General features: G+C 35.5%; 1 protein-coding gene across 1 annotated transcript; it reads left to right on the top strand.

The window, feature by feature from the left end:
- The first annotated feature begins 7,524 nt into the window (after positions 1 to 7,524).
- On the top strand, positions 7,525 to 10,286 carry LOC145102652 (ARM repeat superfamily protein). Its single transcript, XM_079040103.1, has 2 exons — positions 7,525 to 9,310; positions 9,749 to 10,286. The coding sequence occupies exon 1, from the start codon at positions 7,620 to 7,622 to the stop codon at positions 9,282 to 9,284; it is 1,665 nt and encodes a 554-aa protein (XP_078896229.1). The 5' UTR covers positions 7,525 to 7,619; the 3' UTR covers positions 9,285 to 9,310; positions 9,749 to 10,286.
- The last annotated feature ends 13,066 nt before the right edge of the window (positions 10,287 to 23,352 follow it).

Here is a 23,352-nt window from a genome sequence, read left to right as displayed (position 1 = left end):
GTAATAGTGTAAAAGGAGATGATGAATAAGAAAGGGGTGGGAGATTTCCGATGACTACTACCACTTTCGGCGACACATGTGAAGCTAAGAATGGGATAAATCAATAGGTTTAAATGTTTGTCGATTGAAAGAACTCTCTTCTCATCTCATCTCGTCTTAAAGAGAAAAAGCTTTGTAAAATTACACAACCGGAGACGATGAAGCTTCATTGGGTTCAAGGTAACCGGAGTTATAGGGTTGCAATGGTCTCCAGAGTACCTGTGTGATGTTTTAGAACAAAGAATGAAGGGGGGTCATCGTAGGAAAGGGATCGTCGACGGAAGCTATTCTTTAGGGCATATTGTTTTAAACCATGGGGCACACAACTGCAAAGCAGGGGCAAGTTGAAGGAGAATAGAGGGTGTTTGTGTAACGACCCAATTTTCAAGGCCAAAAATTTCGTTTTTGAATTAACGCGTTTAACAAACATTGTCAATAAACATTTGTTACAAAATCATAATGTTGTATTTCAAACCATAACATCATAAGTATGGAAAAATCAGAGTACAGTCCCAAAAACTTCTTGCGGAAACATGTGCATGTGTGATGCGCTGCTACACCGCCGGATCTTTCCCCTTCGACGAAGAGGTACCTGAAACCAAAACCAAAACTGTAAGCACAAAGCTTAGTGAGTTCCCCCATCATACCACATACCACACAATATCGTCGGTATCTTTCAACCAGTAATCTTCATCGGTATCTTTCAACCGGTAACCTTCATCGGTATCTTTCAACTGGTAACCATCATCGGTATCTTTCAACCGGTAACTGGGGACTATTTCACCCCCTGCTACTAACATACAATAAACAGATATAAGCATACAGTCAAGCATATTCAGGTACTGACCTACCCTTGGGTCCTAAGGACCACTGTCAGGGAAACTAATCCCTATCATACACATAGCATACTACCAACACGTAACCAGACCAAGATAATTACCACAAAGACCATTATCTTCTAAATCCCCCTTTTTGGTGGGCCGGCAATGTGGCCTTAGACCCACCCCTACGGAAGGTAACTCACCTCAATGTCATGTAGTGTCTGAAGTATCCCCGACGCACAAGTCGACTCCCTACGAATCCTCGATCCCTACACGTCAAACTTCAAGTAAACACACATCACATACAACCCTAAACAAGGTCAGTCCAAATTCAGTCAAATTCAACATTGGTCAAAGTCAACATTCAGTTGACCTGACTCGCCGAGTTGGCCTACCAACTCGTTGAGTCCATGCTCCTCTAATCCCACACAAACCCCGTCTCCACTCATCGAGTCTAGCAAAACTCGACGGGTTCTCCTTCAATCATAACATTGGGACCATCTTCATCCGACTCGCTGTGTTCCTCCTTGAACTCGTCGAGTTCATCTCCAACTTAAGAACTTGTCCAATCTATGACTCGCCAAGTTGTTTGAACAACTCGTCGAGTCCATCTTCAAAGATTGGGAGATTGCTATGGACTCGCCGAGTCTGCTCATACCACTCGCCGAGTCCCATGGCTTCCAGGTCCCTTTTTGCGTCTAAACCCACAAGGGACTTCCTTCCTAGCATTTACCTATTCATAGGAAGGGTTTGGTGCACAATGGTCATCGACTCGTCGAGTGCCAAGAACAACTCGTCGAGTCCACCCTTGACCAGTTCCACATAGTCGATTTAAATGAGGTCTAACACACCAAAACCATAGATCTGGCCTCCTAATGTCCATTTTATACGTAAAGTTCCAAACTTGATGCACATGCATGGGGTTTTTAGCTCAAAAACCCATATAAATGGTCCTGCAATGTGCATGGGGCTCTCATGGCCCTAAAGTTGGCACCTTTATGCCATGAGACCCCTCTTAAGGCCCAGATCTGAAGCTAGAGTCCATATAACACTCCTTAAATCTGAAAATGGCTTGAAAAGCCCTAAATGCACCCAAGATCTACAATCTAAAGATGAACCACCAAAAGAAAGACCAAAGCAGGGGGCATTTTACCTTGATTAAGCTGAAGATGGAATGAGATTTCTGGATCTACAAGCCCCAAGTCGAATACTCAAGCTCTTATTCTTCCTTCCAAGCTTCACAAGTCCACAAAACACCAAAATGATCTTAACACACACACAAACGGCTAGGGTTTCGATATGCAGCTCTAGGAGAGTGTTTAGGGACAAGGGAGGCTGAGTTAAAGTGTTTATATAGGGTGAAAACCCTCATTTTAGGGTTTTTGTCCAGACAGCACGGACTCGTTGAGTCCGGTCTCTGACTCGCCGAGTCAGTCACTTAACACCCGGATCCAATTCGCTTCTACTCGACGAGTTGGGCCACCAACTCACCGAGTCTCAGGTCAAAATGCTAAGATGCTTAATTTAAAAATACGTACCAGGAACCAGGTGTTACAGTTTGGGAAATGGATTAGGCCCCATTTGTCTCTTTTTCAAGTAAATTAAAAAAATAAATACAAAAATAAAAATTTAAACAGAAAAGAAATTAATAAGGACACAATAGTATTTTAGGTTAGACAGGGACCAAGTACGCAACAAAAACATACACTAGGAACCGTCCGAGTTAAAAAAGAAGTTAAGGGCCAAACGCACAAATTACCCCAAACCATAGGGACCATTCTTGTAATTTATTCTTAAAAGAACTTATTGATTACAACATGTCATGATTCAAAGAGTTTATCATTATTATTATCATCATATATGCTAACTGGGGCTAGCCTAACTGGGGCTAGCCTGGTTGGTAGATGGTAATACCTCTTTGAGTAGAAGCCTCATATTCGAAATTGGGCAAAAGATTCTAACTAAGGAGTATACTAACATACTAACCGTCCAAAAAAGTTAACAACCATCAAATATATGTTAATTTGAAATATAGATTTTGTTAAAAATGACCAAATGACACACCCAAGTGCCAAATATGACAAAAAAATGGAGGTTTCTAGAAATGACAAACGAGTACATAGAGGGTCTTGTGCAGACTCGCCTTCCCTCTGTGGACTCATGCCAACGGTCGCATATTAAGGTTTTTTTGTAATTTTTTGTGAGTCCGCACAACGGAATCGCAATCCGCAGTACCCTCTCTATAGATTGATTGTACTTTCTGCAAACTTATAAGTGTAGATTTTGTTAATTTTTTTGTCTCTTCGATGCAGATTTTTGTAGAATTTTGTTTGGAATTTATGTTATAATTTTTTTATTTACACATAGGATAGAAAAAATCTACATTCCAGAGAAAAAAACGAATTATTGAAATTTATACTTATAAGTTCGTAAAAGGTGTCATCACTTTGTAGAGATGGTACTGCGAACTGAGATTCCATACTATAGACTCAGTCAAAATTACGAAAAAAAATCCATAATATTTTACCGTTTGCATGAGACCGTAGAGGATACTCGGCAAACTCGTTGGTCATTTTTGGAAAGCTCTCCTTTTTAGTCATGTTTTGGCATTCGGAGTGTCATATAGTCATTTTTGGCAAAATCTCTTTAAAATAAAATTCATAGTGAATAAAATTTCATGGTCATGATTATATTTGAAAATATGATGCATGACTACCTTAAACCAACACATACTCAAAAAATGTTGCTAACACCATCGCGTATACCTAGCACGAGAAGGCTTATGGTCTAGCTGGCCACGACCGTGGTCCGTGCACACCATGCCGGCCAGTCGTGGTCCATCGTGTTCGTTGCGTTTTGTGGTCGGGAGAACGAAGGCAAACGCCCAATAAGAAGGAAGTAGCCATTGAATGGCTAAATGTTTCAAATTCAATGTTTTAAACAACATTCTTTACCTATAAATACCACATTTTTAACTATCATTTCTTACACCATTCTTTTCTTTCTCTATACACAATATACACACAAACAATTTGACAACCATCAAAAATAGATCCCAACCAAAATATCCCCCCCCCCCCCCCCCCCCCGCGCGCGCGCGCGCCCGCATGCGCGCAACTTTAGAAACCGCAAACCCGATAAAGCTTTTGCGTTAGATACTACCCCTCGCCAATTCTCAACCATGGAATCACCTCAAGGTGGTTTTGTCAATTTGTTTCAAACTGGTTCCCCTATCCAACAAACACCACTTTTCTAATAACAATACCAACATTTCCCGACCTTTCAAAAAAATTCCACCAATTTCAACAATTCTAACAACAATTCAATCCACAATCGTCACAACCACCTCATTCGCTGAATTTCGTTTCGGAAACACAACTTCACCACCACCACCTCAACCAAAAAGAAGAATGGAAAAAAAAATTGGCACGACCCACTATTACCCAAGAAGGGGTGGCATGGAAAAAAGAGGAAGAAGAAAAGCTAGCAGAGGCATGGGTTTCGCCTTCCCAAGACCTAAATGAAGGAGATAATCAAACCTTCAATTGTTTTTGGGAGAAAGTTCGAAGCATGTTTTATGCGTTAATGGGAAGTGAAACTCGAAATCCAGATCAAATTAGCTCCAAGTGGCACGATATTCGACTAAAATGCACCGAATTTGGAGGAATTTACAACAACCTTCAAAAGATACGCAAAAGCGGGTCAAACGATTTAGATGTCTTCAAGGCGGCCTTTGAACAATTTAAAAAAAACAAAGCCAACCTATAAAGCTTTTCGTGAAAGCGTGGCTAAAATTGAAATACATTCTAAAATGGATACAACAAACAGAAGGAACTTTACAAACCTCTTTCGGTTCAAAGCGTTCAAGAAACCCAAATGCAACTTCTTAACAATATGACAGGCGAACACACATCGCAACAATGATGATCAGCTCGATCTTGAGACGAGCAACCCGTACGTTGGCCGGTTGGAAGAAATAAAGCAAAAAAAGCGGGTTCGTCGACTTCAGGTTCTAGTGTTATCGATCATTTTGGAAAGAAATTTGATCGATATTTCCACATTCAAGAAACCAATGTGAAGATATTAAGTCGGATGGAGCAAAAAATGATAGAAGCTTAAACATCATTCCAAGAGGCGCAAACGGCGTTTCAAACAAAAACCAACATGAAGATTTTAAAGAAGAAAGCGGACAATCTTGAAGACGGAGATTTGTAGATGTTATCGCGATGAAAAAGTCGATTCAAGCCCGATATAAGAATATGGGGTAATTTTTTTAGTTATATTTGGTATTTTTAGGTGTTTTATTTTTATTGTTATTTTTATTTTAATTAACGTAATTTTTTTAAAGTAATGTAGTATTTTAGTTTAAGGGTTATTGTCACTGTAGCCCAACCAACTTATCAATTTTGGTTTAAAAGGTCCTTCGTCTTATTTTTTTGCATTTGAAGGATAGGAACTAGTGTTTTACAGGCTAATTTGGGTAACCAACCCATTATAACCGGTTAGGTTTGCAAAATAGGATATAAAATGCTCATAAAAGTTAACTCTTTGAATGTCATGGCATGCAGTTCAATGCAATAAATACAGACATTTATCCAATACCAAAAGAACACGAACATAACAGCTGTATGTTGTAGCCTGTATATGGATGAAGCAAACAATACGAGCACAAATCTGCCATTGCACAACATGAGACTCCCACCATCGAAGCAAATAAAAGAAACATCATCATCATTATCTTCTTCTGTAATCTTCTTAGCAGCCGCCCTCGCTTCCTCTTCACTACTTAAGCTCCTTCAACGACATTACCTACCTTAACCTTCACTCCTCCACCGCTACTATTTGCAGCGACACCCACCTGTCCTTTGTGGGTTTTTTGAATTGGTTGACTCCGATCAAGGCTTTGACTCTCAATTCCCGAATTTTGAACTTCCTTCATGGAAAATTGAATGAGCTAATCTAAAAATCAGTTCATCGATTGATCATTAGCAGAGATAATGAAAACCCTAGAACTTGGAATCGAGTAGTGGTGTCGTAGGAGGTCTGGTTGCATAGATGCATAGAAATGGATTGAGGAAGTACGTGATTAACGGGTCATTTTCGAAGGACGAAGCTAGGAGATTTACGAAACCCCAAAAAGATAGTGCCTGGGATTAATTGGTATCTTTTTTTGAGTTTTTTTGGTGTTCTTATTTTTCTGGGTTTTATTTGGTGTTCTTCTTTTCGTTACTTGAGAAATTAATGTTTTGGTATCCGGTCTCTATTTACCTTCCTGTTCTTACGTTAAACACATGTCAAAGTTTGTTGTTAGGATTTTGCATCACAAGCTGTTTGGAGCAACGAAAAGTAACTGCAAATATGTGGTTTTTGAATATAACGAAAGAGACATTTGCAAGATAAATTTTGGAAATCGGAAACATCATCTGCAAATTTCTTGCAGTAACAATTGAAAAAGACACCTGCACAACTTAAAATTTTCCATGGTTTTGATTTTATCAATTTATTTATTTTGGATATTGATTTTACTTTTCAATGACATCTTCATGGAATATGGGACGATGGACAAGGTTTTTTTTTGGGATAATCAAAGTGGAAGAAGGTGGATGGGAGGTTGAGGATGGAGGTAGTTGAGAAAGAATGACGTGGTTTTTTTTGGAAAAATCAAAGTGGAAGAAAACAGATGTGAGCTTGGGGATGGAGGTAGTCGATAAAGAAAGGCAGAATGTAAGGAACAATGGTGGTGGTGGTCATGTAAAGAAGATGAGTAAGTTGATGAAGAAATGTAGGACAAGTATTAACCGGCTTCTAACCGGTAACAAGTTAAGAAATTAAGAAATAAGGACCTTTTAAAATTTAAAAATCAAGATTACACCCCTAGAATGCAAAAAAATAAGATCAATGACCTTTTAAAACATTTTAAAATAGAAGATCTTAGTTTGTTGAGCGAGAGTGACATTAATCCTTTAGTTTAATAAAAGCCTAGTATTTAAAAAAAATATGTTTTTAATGTATTTTTAAATTAAATTTAATTAAAAAAATGATGTGGAATGTATTTGTAAACTTGTAATAGTGGATATTCCATAGATTTAATGATAACTAATACTCATCAGTATAGTACTTAGTAATAGATATAACAGATCTAATAAAAATATGTCCAATTATTTTAAAAATTCTTTCTAAATATAACATCTATTATGAAATTTATTGAGTGCCGGACAACACAGGTATTTAAGAAAATAAAGCAATATTAAAAATATGTTAGGGAATTCATGTTTAAATGACTATGGTTAGATAAGTCATGATTATCCACATATTGGAAAAATATAACTACAAATTTAACAATTTTTTTTCCCTCTATCAGCTTTAGAACATAAAGATGTGCAACATTGCCTTTTCGTTGATTTCTTTTCAAAGGGAACACGCAAACAAAAGTTGTTATCCTTTTCCCTATTTCTCTTGTTTTTTTCCTTTCTTTTTACTAGACTTGAAAATACATAAATTACTCAATAAAATATTTAAATCATATTAAAATTAAAAAAAAAAAGTGGAATTTACAATAATTACTTAATCACAAGATCAACTTATGGAAAGGTGTCATTTTAACCTGTCTTTAACGGAGCGCGTGCGTTTCACTCGCGTTTGGGCCATTGAATTCATCATCCGCCATTATTAACATGAAACTTCGCATAGTCATATCATATCTCACTCTTTTCTTCCTCCACCTTCAACACACCGACCTTGCAGACCGAAACGCCGGCAATGAAGCTGTCGGAAAATGAAGCCGACGTCGTCGAGGCTTCTAACCTCCAGCTTCTTCAATCTCTACTCGACTCAATCCCTCACACGGTGTCCTTCAAAGGAAAATGGTCTCTCATCGGAACGAAGCTTTCCGATCTCAAATCCAAACTTTCCGACCTCTCCGACTTCCCCTCCAACCCCCTCTCCGTCGATATCCTCCGCTCCCTCTCCCAAACACTCACTCAAGCCCTTTCGTTGTCACTCATTTGTCACAGCGCCAATCCTCCTGGCGGGAAGCTGAAGACACAAAACGAAGTTGATTCGATCTCCGCGAAAGTCGATAGCCACATCAAGGATTGCGAGGTGTTGATAACAAGCGGTGTTCTCCACGACGGCGTTGTTTCCACCAGCTCAGCGTCAGTTTCAAAGAGGGAATCGATACGAGTCGAGTCGAGGAATTTGATAACTCGGTTGCAGATCGGGTCGACTGAGTCGAGAAACTCGGCTCTCGACTCACTCCTTGGGTTACTTCAAGAAGATGATAAAAACGTGTTGATCGCTGTTGCTCAGGGAGTGGTTCCCGTGCTCGTACGTCTATTGGATTCCAGCTCCACATCGGAAATCAAGGAAAAAACGGTAACCGCCATTGCTAGGGTTTCAACAGTTGATTCGAGTAAACACGTATTAATCGCCGAAGGACTTTTGTTGCTCCATCATCTTCTACGAGTTCTCGAATCAGGTAGCGGATTCGCCAAAGAAAAAGCTTGTATCGCGCTTAATGCTTTATCCACTACCAAAGAAAATGCAAGGGCAATTGGGTCACGAGGTGGGATTTCATCGTTACTCGAGATTTGCCTGGCTGGAACTCCAAGCTCACAAGCCATCGCCGCCGGAGTACTCCGGAACTTAGCTAATTTCGCTGATACCAGAGAGAATTTCTTCGAAGAAGACGCAACTCCTGTACTTCTAACACTTGCTAGCTCCGGAACTGTTCTAGCTCGAGAATATTCAATTTCGTGTTTGAGTAATCTGGTTAGGGACGATGACAATCTGAAACTAGTAATTGTTCGAAAAGGCGCCATGGATAGTTTACGAACTTTCTGGGATTCCGCCCCTTCTGTTCGGAGCTTAGAGGTGGCAGTCGAATTCTTAAAAAACCTAGCCTCCGACGAACGCTTGGTGGACTACATTATTTCAGACGATTTTCTACCGAGAATCATCGACGTATTAAGCTGTGGTGTATTAGGTGTACGAATTCAATCCGCTAAAGCAATTTTCCGGCTAGCATGTAACACCAAATCCAGAAAAGAATTAGGCGAACAAGGTTGCATTCCGCCATTGATAGCAATGTTGGACGGGAAAGCAATTGAAGAAAAACAAGCAGCTTCAAAGGCATTATCAACAATCTTGATCTACACAGGAAACCGAAGAATTTACAAAAAGGAACAAAGAGGAATCGTTAGTGCAGTTTCACTCTTGGATCCTTCCATTCCGAATCTAGATAAGAAATACCCTGTTTCCATTTTAATGTCGTTAACCCATTCGAAGAAATGCCGCATACAGATGGTGAATTCAGGTGCTTTATTGCATTTACAAAAGCTTGTAGACATGGAAGTCGAAGGTGCACGAAAGTTACAGGAGACTATAGGTCGTGGGAAGCTATGGGGTGTTTTCTCAAGGCCTTAAAAGATTATAATCCTTCTCAAAAATCTGTATGTATCATCTGTTTATTTTTGTTCATAATTTTCTTGTTAGTATCTTTTAGTTGAGAAGTCAATTCCATCTTTCTAGTATAAATTAAATTAAAATCATCTGAAATATAATATGTCTTTAATTTTGTTTGGTGACCTAACTTGCATTAAAGATGTAATCTTTCCCACTGAACCTCAATATTTCAATAAATATCAGTACTTCAATTGACTTTCTCATTGATTTCATTATCTTCTTTACTTTCTAAATTTCCATTTTTTTAAATCTTTTTTTTATCTTAATTAAACGTCCTATATAAAAATCGATAAATCGCTTTCAATACTTGCATAACATTCATAAAACTTGATATAGTTATACACCATAACTATATATCTCTTTCCTTTTCTGAAATTATTGCCTTACAATAATTTCTGTTAATTCACATTCCACATGCTATACAGGATTTTCTGGGACAATATTTGCTGACAAAGACTGCTTAACTGATGTGGGAATTGTTGGTCATAATTGATCTCTCAAATAAATAAATAAAGGTCAAATTTCAAAAAAGCTCTAAAAAATCTTTTTATATGAAAAGCTAACCGATTTTTATTTTTTAGTAGGCAAGTTATAACTTAAATGAAAATTTTTAAGTTATTCATGGTTTTTTTTTTTGTTAAAAAAATGCAATGTGTAGACTCAAAACGTAAAGATACATCTAAAATTTTCCATAAATAAATAAAGAAAGTTCTATGAAACCCTCACATAGACTATGCTTTAAAAGTTGGTTACTTTAGAGTTGACAAATTATATTTAGAAATTATTTTCTTGAGCTATAATCATGATTTTTTGAAGTGTTAAAAACGGTTGGTAGTGGTAGGGGATGTAGGCCATGTGCATGGAAGTTCCCAAGACAAAATTGAATAATCTTAAATCAAATTATATTTGGAATATGAATGAATAATTGACCAAAATTTGTTAATTATAGTTTCAATTTACAGATGTATAGTATAGTTATAGTATCTCCTTCTTTACTACCACAAGGCCATGTGCTTTTGTTCTATGCATGTCCAACTGATAACAAATAAGGACCTACATGAACTGGATTGTACTTCATGCATTATTGACTTGTACAATATGATCTAAGAGTATTGAAAGCTTTGTTTCTTAGCCAGGAATAAGGTTGGCCTTTACACTCAGGTATATAGTTTCCTAGGTTGCATAACTTTATAAAATAATGAGTTTTGTATGAGATCATGGTTTTTATGGATATTAACGCCAATACAATATAAAATATAAAATATAAAATAAATAAAATATAGTTTTAGATATGAAATTAATGAATATTAAAATGAAACCCATATGGTATAATGAAACACTCTTTGTCAAATTGGATGAAATATAGTTACATTGACAAGAAACGAGTCAAATATCCTATTGTAAAGTGGAAACATGTACATTTTGTGTAAATTACATTATAACTTAAGGGTTATTGATATCGGGTGAAAGTTTTAATTTTGGCTTTTAAATGACTACTTCATAGGTCTGTAAAAAATATAATTGGCATGAGAATTTTGGCTTTAAAGGTGTAAGAGGTGCAAAAAAAAAGAGCAAGTACCAATTAAACCCAAACGTAACACTGTGTTTTTACTTTTTATATCAAACGAAATGTAAACATAAACTCATATAAATTTTCTAATGGATATTTTGTAATTTGGAAATTCCCAAGTGGACGAAACTGTAAATGTTTCTTTATTAAGTAAGTTATGGGCCTTGTTAAATTTTAGTTCATCGGCCCACAACAAAATTTGTTTACCTACTAAAGTTTACTGGCCCATAGGCTCAGAGCTAACAACGATAGTTAAGCCTTAACAACGCTTGCACAAATGGGCCTGGGCCCTTGGATGAGTAATGAATAATAGAAGATTTGTAATCGCTCTTTATTGATAAAGATTTGCGTTAAGATTATAATCTAAATTTGGTTTCAAGACCAGAAAAACAACTCAATATACACCAGAAATAAAAAAAAACGAGTTTAATATTACAAACCTACAATCCATCAAACAAGTCAAAGTATCGAAACAAGTTAAGATGTTATAGTTATTTGAAGTTAACATTATGATTGCTTAATTGCAATTTGCAAAGAAATGACTCAAAAATGAATTTACTAGCTTTTGAGATAGTAAGAACTAAAGAATTATCAATATCTTGTAACTTGGTTGATATGTAATGGTTTTATGGTTTAATATGATAGCAGCAAAAAAACTATTTATTGAAATGAATTAATCACTGCTCGGAATAACTTTTCCCCGCCGCTTTGCGCGGGTACACCTAGTATATATATATATATATATATATATATATATATATATATATATATATATATATATATATATGGTTAGGTTATTTTGTTTTCACTATTTATTGTGTGTATGTATGATTGATTGTGGACCAATCATTTTAGTTATTTTAAGAAAGTAATTAATGCATATTACATGTTGAAGATATAATGAATATTAATTAAATCTTCAGCATTTAATATGTATTAATTACTTTTTTAAAATAACTAAAATGATTGGTTCAAAATTAATCATACATGCACACAATAAATAGTGAAAACATTTGAACCTAAGTCTATATATATATATATATATATATATATATATATATATATATATATATATATATATATATATATATATATATATATAGGTTTGTGGGGGAGAAGTTACTATTTATTTCAAATGAATTCAGCCGTTTGTTTTGAGAAAATGGTACATGTAAGTAAATCAACCGCTTTTGTAAGCAAATCAGTCTTTCTTTTGCTTCTCTTTTCATTTAAAATTTTCATTTTTCACCCCTAAACTTCATTTTGTTTTACATTCTTTTTTCCAAACTAATTGTAAGCCGAACCACAAACTAGCCGTTCTTTTACTTAGAGATGTTCACTGTTTGGTTAAAACCGAATTGTCCAATCGGACAATTTGGATAGGACTATTTGATTCAGATATTCGGATTTTTGGATTGATTTTAAGCTAAACCGAATTATTACTTTTGTATTTCGGATTGATTTTGGTTTATAAAATATGAACCGAATAGTCCAAAAAAACCAAATAACAACTTATTATTTATTTTTAATATATATCTTTAATCATTTATAAATTTACTAAATTATTTTTTTAATTATTAGAAATGTAGTACTTTAATATGTATTTTTTATCAAAAGTTTTTTGTCAATGAAATATTAAACTATAACAATTTTTTCTTAATAGTTAATTATCAATTATAATTCATAGCAAAAAAGTTTTATATAGTTACTTTTAAAGAGTTAGCTAATATTTAAGTTATTTATTTAAAATGTCTCGCCTCTTAAAAACCGAATTGTAAAACTGATTCAACCGAACTCTAATTTAGTTGGATCAGATTTGAATTTAATTTAGACTATTTGGATCCATGTTTTGAAAACCAAAATCCAGTTGGATTTACTTGATTGGATCGGATCAAACCGATCTATCCAAAACGAACACCCCTACTTTTACTTCCTTTTTTTTTATTTCACTTTCATTTGTTTTTCCATTTTTAGTCCCTGCATTTCATTTGTTTTTACATTCTTTACCCTAAATTAATTTTGATCTAACAATTTTTTATTGTTATAATTTTAAAGTTAGATCGTTTGTATTTTATACGTTATAAATTTGGTCCCTTAGTATATTTTTAAATTACGCTTTTGGTCTCATACATAATTTGTTTTTGTAGTTTTTGTTTTTATAAATATTATATTTTATCATTATCATTTCTTAAATAATTGTCATTTATGTAGTGTACGAATCAAGATGAAATGTCAATTTATTTTTAGACGCATCCTCCATAAATAATTCTTTCGGTCAAAATTTTATTTTATACTTTTGTGGTTTACTTTGGAAATGTGTTCTCCGCCGTGACGCGCGGAGGTGACAGAATACTAGTTCTTTATAACTTACAAGTTATAACTAGTTAAAAGGTTAAAGGTCTTACATTTTAAACCGATATTTTTATATTTTAATAGAAATATTAATTAATATAATTATTTATAAAATTTTAATCGATTCAAATAGATATTTATTACTTAATTATTCAATATATTTTTTTCCTCAAAAGATACATTTTTTAAAATATAAAACTTCCAAATATATACAAATAAAAATTAAAACATTTTCAACTAACTTATATAATATTTGACAATTTGATTAGATATTTTAAAATGTTAGTATCCTAAAAAAACTTATATATTGTACGCAATATAACATTTAACTTGTAGGTGTTCACAAAAACCATTGCAACCTGTTATTGAAGGTTTCCGACGACTTTGTCATCTCTGACGACTCTCCGGCCATCTTCTTCGGCGAGTATCCGACCAAACATGAATTTTCCGACGACTTTGTCATCTCCAGAAACCAACGAGTTTGAAGGGTTCCAAATTCGTAGGTTTAAAGAGTCCCAGATTCATGGGTTAAATCTTGAATGAAGATGAAGGGTTCTATAAATCATTCATCAGTAGGTTGTTCATCAGCTTTAGTTTTCTATTTCTAAGGTTTCAGTAATCGTTCCAAGAACAAGAACATGAACCTAAAACACACAAATTTCCAAATTCAGTTTCTTCCATGGATGTAGCTTCAAACCTGTAACATCCTGTTTCGAGAAGTTTTTTTATCTTGGGATTGTGGTCTATAAATGAATCGAGTAAAGGCCTTGGGCTTCAAGGGAATAGGGTTTAGATTGGTTAGTTCATAAATATGTTTTTATGATGGAAAACTTGTCATTGTTCCTTGAAAAGCGTTAATATGTTCCTCCAGAAAATCCAATCTTTTCCTTGGTAAATGAAATGTAGTCTTAGGCCTTAAGACCAAAATGTGTGTTTGTTAATGTATTCTTAGTATATTGCAGTCTTATTAAAAATAAAACTATATCATGAATGTTTCTTAGATTTGTGTATTTTACTAGTGTACTCTGTACTAGAAAGTAGCTTATAGTAGTAGAGTTTGTATGAAAACCTTTTGTATGAGTGCCCGAAATTCACCAGCTGTAGTGTAAAATATTGTACTGTAGTTTCATTACTTAAAATAAAACCTTTGAAGTAGTGTTAATCCCTTAAACAATGTTTAGTTGGTACTATTGTGAGTTTCATATAACCATGCTAATATGACCTAGTGGTCTCTACGATGTTCTTCAAGCGTCAGAATGTTATGACATTTGTCACCCCAGGCCTGTCAGCCTAGCTATTGCAAGCAGCTCAGGTGCGAGATTGTCAGTCCCATATAGATATATACACAAAGTCATGCTCTCCCTCTAGGAGACTCTGGTTATAGTTTATAGGACTTGAACTTGTACCCTGATGGGTACAATGAAGTAGCGCCTCACAACCCTGTATTAACTAGTTTACGTATAGTATTATAGTGTTCTCTTGTACTTGAAACTGTATGTATTACCTTGTAGTAGTGTACTTTGTAATATAAAATAATTATACTTAAATAATTATTTAGTAGTGTATCTTTGAATTAATGAAATAGAGTAGTATTCCATAAACTATACCTATCATAGTTGATATACTTGTTTCTGTATAGCGTTGTTGAACTTGTAAAATAGCGGAGTGTTTCTCAAACTATACCTATTATAGTTTAAATGTATGCTCTGTAATGAACTGAAACTTTTGCAATTTATCAGTGTGTATAAAGCAGTAATATAAGATTTGTGTAAAGTTCCCTTTTGTTCGGCATGTTACAAAAGGATTAACAATATAATGAAATATATTTTATACTCATATATATTCCTAACATATATAATTAAGGGTGACAAGACAGTTGAATAAGTAATTTCATCCTAAACTCACAACCAAACAAGGAACATTATTTAGGGTGAAATTGTCAATTCTAAATTTGTTGAACCTTATATATATATATATATATATATATATATATATATATATATATATATATATATAATGCAACGATAAATAGGTTTGAAACAATTGCAAATGGTTTGAAATGGTTTGAAATCATTTGAATCTTTAACACAAGAGTTCTTGTGTTTTACTTGTATCCCCCCCCCCCTAAAACATTGAAAAATAATGAAAGCGTAGGGGTATGAACTCACAACGAATGCGTGATCTCGCTAGGATATGAAGTGATAGTGGTGATCCTCGGGCTAGCATCCGTGAAGATAGTCGTGTCCTAAAAATATTATATCCGACATTGTATCTAAATTAATAAGATATTATTTTAAATATAGATTAAATAATGATTTAAATAATAATTAAAGTGTTAGACAACACTATAATTATTTAAGGAATGCTTACAAAATTATTTGGAGTGTTCTTGACGTTTTTGGTGTGCTAAAGGGGTTTTCGGTGGGCTTGGATGGTTTTCGGTGGGATATGAATGTTTGGTGGTGTTCTTGGTGAAATTATGAAGGTTTGAAGATTGTTTTTGGTGTTCTAGGTGGAATTATGATGATCTGGGTAGAAAACTCTTGAATATATGAAGATGATGTATGCCTTTTCAGAGCAAAATGGGAGTGTTTACGGTTGGGAAATTGAGAAATGAATTGAGTTTGCGGCTTAACACCTATATATACATGGGGTTTTCGGCCTTAATGGGCCTTAAACTTTATGTTTTTGGTCCTATATGACCGAAATCTCTATTGATTTCGGTCCTAAGGTCAAATGGAGAAGTGGTTTGCGGTTTTGAGTCAAAGGGAAAGGAGTTTGCGGTCCTAATCCTAGACCGAAATCTATATATACATAAAGTATATTATGATTTTAAGTTAAGTATTAAATCTTTATCTTGAACTAGTGTAAGTTTTGTTTGATCCAATGTGATTTTATGTTTAGTATTTAGCTTATACTAGTCTACTTCAACATGGTTTTCCACATATACTTGCATATAAGTTAAATGAACTTGCACTCTAGTCATTCAAAGTTCTTATTGTATCAATGTTAGGCGGTGTATTAACTTGTACATGGTTGAAGTTTAGACTTTTTATTGGCTTGAAACAACAAGTTGTTACATTATCCCCCCGTTAGAGGGAACTTCGTACTAAAATTCTTTCTATAGAGAGCACTCATGGACTAGGGAAAAGATGCAGGTACTTTTGTTTCATATGGTCCTCTCGCTCCCAAGTGAATTCAGGTCCCCACTTGGCATTCCAACGAACCTTCACTATTGGTATGCGACTTTGTTTCGTTCGTTTGACTTCCTTATCCATGATTTCTATTGGTTCCTCCACAAAGTTAAGACTCTCTTTTATCTCGATTTCATCAAGTGGAATCACAAGAGTCTCGTCAGATAGACACTTATTTAGATTTAACACGTGGAAGACAGGGTGTACGTTATTAAGTTCTTATGGTAGATGGAGTTTGTAGGCTACTGGGCCGATTCTAGCAAGAATCTCAAACGTCCTAATGTACCTTAGATTTAGTTTCCCACGCTTTCCGAAGCGTATCATGCCTTTCTAGTGTGAGACCCTCAACAAAACGCGGTCACCCACCTGGAATTGCAAGGGTTTTCGTCTCTTGTCTGCATAGCTCTTGTGTCTATCTCTAGAGGCTTTCATTCGTTCTCGGATTTGGACGATCTTTTCTGTGGTTTCTTGGATGATATCTGGGTTAGTGAGAGTGCTGTTAGGAGTTTGTCCTTTAGTTAGTTGTGTGTCGCCTAATTCAGCCCAACACAGAGAGGATCTGCACTTACGACCATAAAGGGCTTCGAACAGGGCAACCTTGATGCTAGAGTTGTAGGTATTATTGTAAGAGAACTCGACAAGTGGCAAATGAGTATCCCATGTTTTACCAAAGTCGATCACACAGGCTCTCAACATGTCTTCTATGGTTTGAATAGTTCTCTCACTCTTCCTGTCAGTTTGCAGATGGTAGGTTGTACTTATATCCAGCCTGGTTCCCAGAGATTTCTGTAGCGACTGCCAAAATCTTGAGGTGAATCTAATGTCTCTATCAGAGATAATAGAAATTAGCACACAATGCAGTCATACAATCTATTTGATGTAAGCTCTGGTCAATTTCTCCATTTTGTCTATTTCTTTTATTGGTAGGAAGTGGGCGGACATGGTTAATCTGTTGACAATCACCCAAATGGTGTCATGACCGCCCGGGGACTTGGGCAACTTGGTTATAAAATCCATTATAATCCGCTCCCACTTCCACTCAGGTATCTCTGGTTGTTGCAATAAACCTGAGGGCTTTTGGTACTCTACCTTAACTTTGGCGCAAGTTAGACACTGTGACAACCCGAAATTTTCATTCGTATGAACCCTACAATCCAACACTTCAATTAAAAGTTAAATACTTTTCTGCTAATTTTAAGCCAGTTTAAAGTCCGTTTGAGTATTTTAATTAATTATTCACGAATCGGACGGATAAAAGGAAGTGATTTCTAGTTAAACGGAAATGTAACGGAACAATCAGCACCTTGAATTGGTGTTCACAGCCAAACAAAGAGAGTTTGGGCCGTGAACTCTCTTAGGGCCGAAAACTCATGCCTTAAGCATGAGTTTAATCTCCATTCTTTCATTTCCTAACTTTCAAACTCAAGAACCAAAGCCATTCTCTCTCAAGTAGCATACCGTTCTTCACCCGATCTTCCGAAGATGTAAGTATTATTTGACTTGATTTGTTGTTATAACCTATCTCCTAGTCATTATACATCATTTTATCCATTCAATTGTTGATTTTCATTAGATCTTCAAAACACCAAGAACACCAAGAACACACACTAGTGTTCTTGGACCTTAAACACCCAATCGAGCTCCTATCTTGTAAGTGCACTTGCCCTAGCTTCTTGTGTGCTTAGTATGATCTTAATAACATTTGAAAATCATCAAGAAACCATAGAACAAAGGAGTTTACGGCCAAGGATGATCTTGGGCCGTAAACCCCTTTCAAGGTGGTAGATTGGACTTTAGTTCCTTCCTATGCCTTGGATGCCAACCTTGATCCTTCCTAGAAGTGTTTAAGACCTTAAACAACAATCAAAACAACTCCCCATAGGAGTTTACGGCCGTAATCACCTAAGGAAAGGGTCCTTAGGCCGTAAACTCTACTAGGTAGTGTTATTGTGCCCTTAATGCTATCCTAAGGCTTGGACTTGATCATTTGATGCCCAATCATGACTTGTAAGACCTCAAAACACAATTTGGCACTTAGTACCATGAGTTTACAGCCCTAAACTCATGGGGAAATGGTTATGGTCCGTAAACTCCATAAAGGGGTGGTTCATGGGCCATAAACTCCAATGCCATGTCATACAACCCTTAGGTGCAACCCTTTGGTACCTGTAGCACTTGAATCAAAGTGTTTCCATGACCTAGGGTGTCTTAACTTGATTAATTAGTTATTAATTGACTAATTAGATTACATATATGTTTATTATATGATAACTAGGATCATTGTGTGTGTACAAGTCCTCACTTGACACTTAGCAATCCTACATCATTCAGTTCATCCAAACCACCATCTACAGGTGAGTTCATACCCCTTAATCAATGTTTTAAATGATTTTAAATGCTTTAATGAGGGGGGGGGGGAATACAAGTAGAAAATAGTATGTTATAGAATCAATCACATGTGATTTATAACTGTGTTTTCAACCAAGTGATCTCACATACTTCAAAATGTGATACATGAAATGGTTTTCTGTCTTAAAATATTTTGTTATCAAATGAATTACTTTTGAAATGTTTTGTTAAATGACATCAAGTCATTGTTATTTATTGTTCAAAACTCTTAAATGTTTTACAAAACGTCTTTCATGTCCTTGATCAAATCTATATCTATACACTTATGTTCATATATATATATATATATATATATATATATATATATGTGTGTGTGTGTGTGTGTTGATATGATAGCTCTCATCCTTCATTCAGTTCCCACACTCTTGAGTAGCAAGGGTGTATAAACCTTCTTGTACATCAAATACATTCCAGTAAACTATTATAGGGATAGTTAGGGGATACAAAACATTATTCTTATTACAAAGGAATTACACCAGAGTCAGTTCATTCATGAGTCTATACTAAATGCTATATGAAGAGATACACTTACCTGGATCCTCTTACATGGATACACTTACATGGATACACTTACATGGATACTTGTGTTGGATTAGTGTCTAAGTCCACAACTATTTTGGTATGTACTTGACCCGATGGTGCATGGTCCTTTTGGGTTGCCTTCACCAAAGCAACTTGATTGGAGAAATAAATAGAGAGAGAGGTTATTATGATTTATTAATATGTTATAAGAATAATATATTAAAGGAGAAATCATATTTGTTTAATTAATATTGGTCAATAATTAATTAAGAATTAATTTTGTGATCAAGTGTAATTAATTAAACTAGAGGGGCTGAATTGTAATTATGTGATAGTTACAAAATAAGGTAAGGATTATCTTATATATATGGTGAACGAATTTGAGGTGTAAATCCCTTAGAATTCGACTAGGATAAGGGTTTCTAGGACTTATCTTATGGTTGCTTGGTGGACAAGCAACTAGATAAGGATAAGGACTAAAACCTTAATCTTTACACCTATATAAACCCCCTAGGGCTTAGGAATTCGTCTAACCCTTCCCAAGAGGTCCTAAGGACGAATTCTAACCTCCCTCCTCTCTCTTTATACCTTCTCCACTTGCTTATGGTGTTTGTAAGCCATTAGAGGAGTGACACTTGTGACTTTCAGCTTTCCAAGGTCAATTCAAGGAGGAATTGGATTGTTATTGCTATATAACAATCAAGGTATGTTCTTAAACCTATTTACATGTGAATTCTGATTTCCATATGCTAGAATTAGGGTTTATAGTCTTGGATTCAAAGCATGTACAATAGAGAAACCTAGATCCAAGCTTTAGGGTTTGTATGAGCACATAGGATGTCTTATGACCAAAACCCATCAGTGGTATCAGAGCCATGATTGGTTTCTATTGTATTGATGCTTGATGAAACTGAAAATCGTGTTTTGGCCTCACTGTTCGACCTGACTCGGCGAGTCACTCTTGGACTCGGCGAGTCAGCCCTACTCGGCGAGTTCTAGAGGGTGACTCGGCGAGTCGGTGCGTCAGATAGTGCTTATCTCGGGATTTCTTGCTGTTTTTGCATTGGGATAATTACCTAATCATGTTAGATTAATACTAATCCGATTATATGATATATTTGACTATATTTTTAATCTAATTGAAGATATTTATCAATTAATAAGATAATTGTTTCCTTATAAGATAATTGATTAATTATTTTGACTAAATTGATAAATTGTTTTGCAAGAAATCATTAAACAAATCAAATATGAATAATTATGTGATTAAATGTTAATTTGAATTATTTGTTATTTGATCCTTGTTGTTGTGAAAAGTTTCATATTTGGCCCTTTAGGTTTTATAGTTTAAATTTGAACCCCAAAAGTTTTGCAGTTTTGAAATTTAAATAGTTGAAACCCTAATGTTTTGAAAAAGGTTTCAAAACTTGCCCTCAAGTTTTGGAATTTAAATTTTGATTAAATGGTTTAATTTTGATGTATATTTAAATTCTAAACCCTAATGTGTTGAAATGTTTCAAAACTTGCCCTCAAGTTTTGGAATTTAAAAGTTGATTAAAAGTTTAATTAGGAATGTTAAATTCTAAAACTCTAGTATAGTTTTGAAAAAGTTCAAATCACACCCTCATGGTTTTATTAATTAATTAAGGTGTATAATTAAAAGAGGTTTAATAAATCCATAAAAGTTTAGGTTTACAATTTAATTGAATTAAAAGTATAATTGTTAAATTAGACCACCTAGTATTTTAAAAAGTGTAAAATACACCCTATACTATATATAACATTAAAAGTCTAACATTATATATATGTATGAGTAAAAGTCAGTCTTACCGTTAGTAGGCCTCATTCACGAAGCTGGTCTATAAGGGGTGTTTAAGGAAATTGCCTATAAAATGGCGATTGAATGGGTATCCACTCTTACCCACCGCACTCTTGACTAGTGGAGGGTCGTTAGCCGAACAGGTAGGATAGGACGAAACCTTCCATTATAAGTATAATAAAGTATAAAAGTAACTAAATGTTTTCATAAAATTCCCAATCTTAGTTACTTAGGCAAAAGTGAATTGATGCAATTCCATGAAATTACACTTTGTGCCCTTGCGAAGACGTTAGTGGAGCGTGTGTGGTTAACCGGCACACTAAATGGTTCTAAGCAAAGGTAGCAAAGGGTGACTCAATGTTTGTCATAGTTCGATGGAGCGTGTGTGGTTTACCGGCACATCGAATAGGTGACTGTAACATGTGAGGGCACCATGTAGTTTGCATGGTTATTCACACCCGCTTTGTGATCCTCGGCATCCCAGTCACAAACAAGAGGGGCATATCGAGATATAAACATGCCATTGAAAGTTCAATGTATCTCAAAGGATCTAGGAGTTTTCATAGATTTAAAACTTAAATTTCTTTTTCGTTTTTCATGGTGGAAATTAGTGAATCGTCATTCACTTACCTTCAAATATTCTGCAACTAGATTACGGCATCCCTTTTCTAGGTTGTAGCGTATTGTGTTGGGTCCTAGCCTTGGAATTTCATTTGGGTGATCTACCAAGGACTCAATCTATCAACTAACTTGAATTCATTTTTGTGACAACCCTATATTTTTCCAAAAGCATTGTAACGCTCGAAAGCTAAGTACAACGAAATTAACCTCGAAAATAAAGTGTTCAAGTATCTAAGTTGGGATGCATCGAATATTAGATATCATGCCAAGGTTTCCAAAAACATAAAGAACGCTCAAAACCGGGTTATATTGAAGAAATTATAACCACTCGTATATTTACGACGCGACGTTAAAACATTATTTGACGTAAAAAGTAGAATCTCAATAAAATGCATTCTAAGCCTTAAGTATCTAAACAAAAGTCGTAGATCTCGTTGAAAGGTGAACGTGCATAAAAAGATCGCCCAAATTGGACCTCGTATGAAGAAGTTACGAATTTTCAAAGTTTCGTAACGGTAGTAGAGGGCTAAAAACTCGGATTGAAGATCGAGTGTTATTTAGCTAACGCAACCTAAACGAAAGTTGAAGATCTCCTCAGTAGTAATAACACAATAAAAAGACAAACGAAAACCGACGTCGAATAAAGAACCTATGAATTTTTAACGAACTTTAGGTGGCCCGGCCTATTAAAAATATATCATTAAAAATAAAGTCAAAACTAGCAGACGAAGTCTAAATGAAAGTTGTAGAGCATAATCTCACCTACGCGTGGATATAAAGAACGCGACAAACGGAGCTCGTACGCGAAAGTTACGGAATTTAGAAGTCGGAAGCAGGGATTACGCCCCACGTACTCTGGGAGTACGCCCCGCGTACTAGACCCAGCGTCGAGTCCCATCGGCCCGCCCAAGCTACGTTTAGCTAGACCCGAGTCGTAAGCCATGACGCCATTCTACGCCCCGCGTAACCAAGAACGCCCCGCGTACCGAGTACGCCCAGCGTACTCCGGAAGTACGCGCCGCGTACGAGGGTTTCCAGCCCTATAAATAGAAGGCATGAGCTCGAGTCTTTGCACACCTTTCTCAATTCTTCAGTCACTCTCACACCCTTCCAAGCACCAGAGACCATTCCCTCACCTCGGTTTCCGCACTCGAGCCCCGACGAAAGATTTACGCTGCAGAGATCCCCGAAGAGCCCAACGACGCAACCATCCGCGGACGAAGTTCTGCTCAACCCTAGCCTCTCTCTTCGAAACGAGTGAGTTCATACCCCTGCTTTTCAATTCTTTTCACGTTTTAGGGGGGGGGGGGGAATACAAGTACATTACAAATCAAAGTATCATTTTTATAATATCGTTCTTATAGAGTGTTGATACAAAAATAACTTTATGTTTTAAGAGATTCATACATTTTACATATACATCTCGACAAATGAAATGCTTTCAAAGGAAGTACAGTCTTTTATCATCGTAAATCTGTTTATATCTAGTAATGTGAGACAGCTTCACGTACGTTCGAGTATGCATTATTAAGTCCTGTATTA

This window comes from Lactuca serriola, chromosome 4, assembly GCF_051521515.1.
Source record: "Lactuca serriola cultivar US96UC23 chromosome 4, Lser_US96UC23_V15, whole genome shotgun sequence".
NCBI classification, from domain to species: Eukaryota; Viridiplantae; Streptophyta; class Magnoliopsida; order Asterales; family Asteraceae; genus Lactuca; species Lactuca serriola.
Note: the sequence above shows the minus strand (reverse complement) of the source record. Positions and strands in the feature narration are given on the sequence as shown.